The sequence below is a fragment of the Myotis davidii genome, unplaced genomic scaffold, assembly GCF_000327345.1.
Source record: "Myotis davidii unplaced genomic scaffold, ASM32734v1 scaffold425, whole genome shotgun sequence".
NCBI classification, from domain to species: Eukaryota; Metazoa; Chordata; class Mammalia; order Chiroptera; family Vespertilionidae; genus Myotis; species Myotis davidii.
This window is the reverse complement of record NW_006296413.1, coordinates 3,592,561-3,596,927: the sequence shown is the minus strand read 5'-3', so window position 1 is coordinate 3,596,927 and position 4,367 is coordinate 3,592,561. Positions and strand designations below refer to the sequence as shown.

Sequence of the window (4,367 nt, the reverse complement as noted above, 5' to 3'; positions counted from 1 at the left end):
GGAGTGAAATCCCTAGGCCAGGACTGAGGGAGAGAAGGGCTTTGAAGAAGGCCCCCCGGATTCTGGTTTCAGGGCCACAGGGACGGATATGCCATCCCCAAGACAGGGCAGGAAGGAGAGGGTTGGGAGGCTGGGGGTCGGCAGGCAGATGAAAACAGTGAGGGGAGTGTGGGCCTGTTGAGTTTCGAGGGGCCTGTGGGATGTCTGAATGGAGATGTCTGGCGGGTGATCTGGTTCATAGGCCAGCGCTCAACCACTGAGCCACACCAGCCACAGGCTAATTTTTAAGTTAATAAACTTGTATGGGCCAGGGATGGTGTTATAAAACCCAAATGGCCCTGGGCAGAAAGATTCCCAGCCCTGCAAAGGAACTACCAACGCCCCACCCACAGCCCCCCACTGGCTCATTCCCCCTTTCTGGAATATTCTTCCCCCCACCCCCATCTCCAGCGGAAATCCCACTCCTTCCAGGTCCAGCTCCGATGCTTCCCAGGGAAACCTGATGCCTGACTGCCCTCTGCTGGCGCTGCTGCCGCTCTGCCCCCAACACGCTTTCCCAGGCCAGTGCTCGGGCTTCCTGTCCAGGCCGGGCTCGTCTGACTGCAGCCGGAGGCCATGCTCTGTTCACGCAGCCAAAATAGGAGAACCATACCCCGGCCCCCCTCCCCCAGGCGTGCACGGGACAGCCCTGGTCACGCCCTCCTGTGCTGCTGCACACTGGCCACAGGACGACTGGCTCTTACGAAATTGGGCCGCCTTTGGACAGTGACTCCTTTTTCACCACAATTGCTCCCCTTCTCCCGTCCCTTATTTATTATCTTTTAAAATAAAAGGGGGAGAGAGGGAAGCATCGATGAGAGAGAGAGAGAGAAAGAGAAAGAGAGAGAGAGAGAGAGAGAGAGAATCATTTATCAACCGCCTTGTGCACGCCCCCTACTGAGGATCAAGCCGCAACCCGGGCACATGCCCTGACTGGGCATTGAATGGGCAACCTTTCGGTGCACGGACGATGCCCAACCACATGAGCCACACCAGCCAGGGCTATTTATTTACTATTAGCATTTCATTGATTGATTAATTGATGTGAATGAAAGAGAGAGAGAGAGAGAGAGAGAGAGAGATACATTGACTTGCTCCACATATTTATTTATGCTCATTGGTTGACTCCTGTATGTGCCCTGATCTGGGATCAAACCCGCAACTCCAGCGTATCGGGCGACACTAACCAACTGACTACTCAGCCAGGCTCGCTTTTTCACTTTTTTTTTTTTAAATATATTTTATTGATTTTTTTTTTTTTTTACAGAGAGGAAGGTAGAGAGAGAGAGAGTTAGAAACATCGATCAGCTGCCTCCTGCACATCTCCTACTGGGAATGTGCCCACAACCCAGGTACATGCCCTTGACCGGAATCGAACCTGGGACCTCTCAGTCCGCAGGCCGACGCTCTATCCACTGAGCCAAACCGGTTTCGGCGCTTTTTCCACTTTAATAAACTTTAGTTTATAATGTTTTTAGACTTACAGAAAAGTTGCAAAAACTTTTTACAGAAAAGTTGCAAAAAAAGTTGCAACAAGTTATAATGATTTCTTTTCTTTTGTTTTTGGTGCCAAAACCCCAGGAAGCATATGATTCTTCCGTTTACCGGGAATCGCACCAAATAGATTTGCTGTTACAAGGTGACATTCCAACATTATGGCTGCAGAAAAGACACTCCGACTGAACCCCGCACGAAGCGGGGAGCACCTGGAACAGGCAGGGTCAGGCCGCATCGCGGAACCGGAAGAGCTTTGCTGCGGGGGCAGCTCTGCCAGGCGGGAGGGCGGGCAGGAAGGACACGGAAGCAGGTGGCTCTGCCGGCCCAGGACAGGGCCCAACCCTCACTGCGTGAACCCCGGGCTTTGCAAGGTGAGCGGCAGAGTCAGGTGACCCAACTTCCATTCCCTAAGGATCCTCGGGTGGCTGTGAGGACAGGAGACTGCAGGGGGCAGCGGTGGAAGTGGGGAGAGGAGTGAGGGGCTGCCCGGAGGCGGCGGCCTGGCAGTGGGGGTCCGGGAACCTCAGTGACTTGATCAGATCGCAGTGACCAAGTCTGTCTGATGACAGTCGCTGTCTCTTGTGTTTTAGGCCGAACAGCGGGGGCCGGGCCAGGCTCGGGGACGGGCGTTTAGAGCCCGGCCTCTACACGGCGACCAGGCGTCCATGCCTTGGCCAGACCGCCTGCCCCACCGGGCTCAGCTCCACAGCCCCCATGCCGTCGCTCACCACAGTAACACCCATGCCATCCGCAGTCCTTCAGGGAAGACAGGTGAGGGGCCTGGCTGTTTGGGTCAGTGGGCAGTGTCGGGACAGTGCCGGCCTGGACCGAAAGGTCATGGGTTCAATTCTGGTCAAGGGCGCGGTACCACAGTTACAGGCTTGATCCCTGTTTCTCTCTCTGTCTCTTCCCCTCCCTTCCACTCTCTCTAAAAGTCAGTGGAAAAATATCCATTGAGCCCTGGCTGGTTTGGCTCAGTGGATAGAGCGTCAGCCTGCAGACTGAAGGGTCCCAGGTTCGATTCTGGTCAGGGGCATGTACCTTGGTTGCAGGCACATCCCCACTAGGGAGTGTGCAGGAGGCAGCTGATCAATATTTCTCTCTCACAGATGTTTCTAACTCTCTATCCCTATCCCTTCCTCTCTGTAAAAAAAATCAATAAAATATATTTTTTTTAAAAAAAGCTGAGCCGGGGCCGGTTTTGCTCAGTGGATAGAGCGTCGGCCTGTGGACTGGGAGGTCCCGGGTTCGATTCCGGTCAGGGGCGTGCGCCTTGGTTGCAGGCACATCCCCAGTGGGGGGTTTGCGGGAGGCAGCTGATCGGTGTTTCTCTCTCATCGATGTTTCTGACGCTCTGTCTCTCTCCCTTCCTCTCTGTGAAAAATCAATAAAATATATATATTTTTTTAAAAAGCTGAGATTTGAACCCAGGCAGTCTGTCTGGCACACGCCCATCACACTCTCAGCACACGTTCCCCCGTGGGCGGGTGGGTGTGTGTGGGCCCACCCAGTGGCAGAGCGGACGTGGGCCTGGGCCTTGGGGAGCTCGTCATGAGCCCTGACTTCCGCTCATGAAGGCGGATGCCCAGGAGTCAGGACAAGGGCCCTGGGGGCTGGGAAATGGTGGGTTCCTGGAGGCCTCTGAGCTCACCAGCTGCTTGTTTCAGCCCCACATGATACACCCTGACTCTGCCCCATACAGACTGGCAGCCTCCTTCCTGCTCCACAAGGCTCCCCCCTCCTCTGCTCCTGTCCTCTTGTGACCTCCCTCCTCCCACACAGCTTCTGCCCTGCCCCCCACCTCTACGCGGGCCCAGCCGTGGCTCCCTCAGTGACACCCACAACCCTCCCAAGTGTCCCCTCAGTGACGCTCTCCTCCTCCCGCCTCCTCAGGCTGTCCCCTGATGGATGCTCTCATCGTGCCACCCTCCTCGATAGCCTGTTTTCTCCATGACCCCACCAAGGGGCCTTCCAGGGTCTGCCCGTGCCCACCTCCTGGCTCCCCCTTTCGCCCCTCAAACAAAGGGCTCCTTCCAAGTCTCCCCACAGGCATCACCTGTTGGGGAAGATTTTTATCTGCAAACAAGTGTTACCAGGTAAGACAAAAGTAGAGAAATTGGCACGTTGTCCTACACCAGAGTCTGCTGGGGGGACGCTGTCCTACACCAGAGTTTGCTGGGCGGACGCTGTCCTACACCAGAGTCTGCTGGGGGTGCGTGTGAAACTCCTCGGGGCTGAGCAGCCTGTGCTCTGCGAAGGCTGCTGTGTTTTGGCCTCACTCTGAACCAGGAGGCATGTTCTTAAAAAAAAGAAAATCCTCCCTTTGTTTACATACAATACAACTTACGTCTTGTAAGTGTACAGGTTGATGAGTTCTTAGGCATGTACGTACCGTGTAACCTCCACCACAATCAAGATAGTACAGCACCCCTAATTCTAGTCTGTTTCTCTATATGTTTATCCTTATGCCAGTACCACACTGTCTTGGTTACTACTGCTTTGGAGTAAGTCCTTCAACTCTGTTCTTTTTCAAGATTGTTTTGGCTAGGCTGAATTTCTTGTGATTCCATGTGAATTTTATTTTTAAAAATGTGTTGATTTTAGAGAGCGGAATTTGTGAGTACGCACAACAGTTTCTTCTTTTTTAAAAAAAATATTTTATTGATTTTTTTACAGAGAGGAAGGGAGAGGGATAGAGGGTTAGAAACATCGATGAGAGAGAAACATCGACCAGCCGCCTCCTGCACACCCCACACTGGGGATGTACCCGCAACCCAGGTACATGCCCTTGACCGGAATCGAACCTGGGACCCTTCAGTCCACAGGCCGAT

General features: G+C 53.8%; 1 protein-coding gene across 1 annotated transcript in view; it reads left to right on the top strand.

Moving 5' to 3' along the window:
- Positions 1-1,694: 1,694 nt before the first annotated feature.
- The window catches only part of SCYL1 (SCY1-like, kinase-like 1), a 20,351-nt gene continuing 17,678 nt past the window's right edge, over positions 1,695-4,367 (top strand). Inside the window, exons 1-2 of the mRNA XM_015568972.1 lie at positions 1,695-1,907; positions 2,127-2,307. Of these exons, the coding sequence (XP_015424458.1) occupies positions 1,695-1,907; positions 2,127-2,307 (394 nt within the window). The remainder of the gene's footprint in view (positions 1,908-2,126; positions 2,308-4,367) is intronic.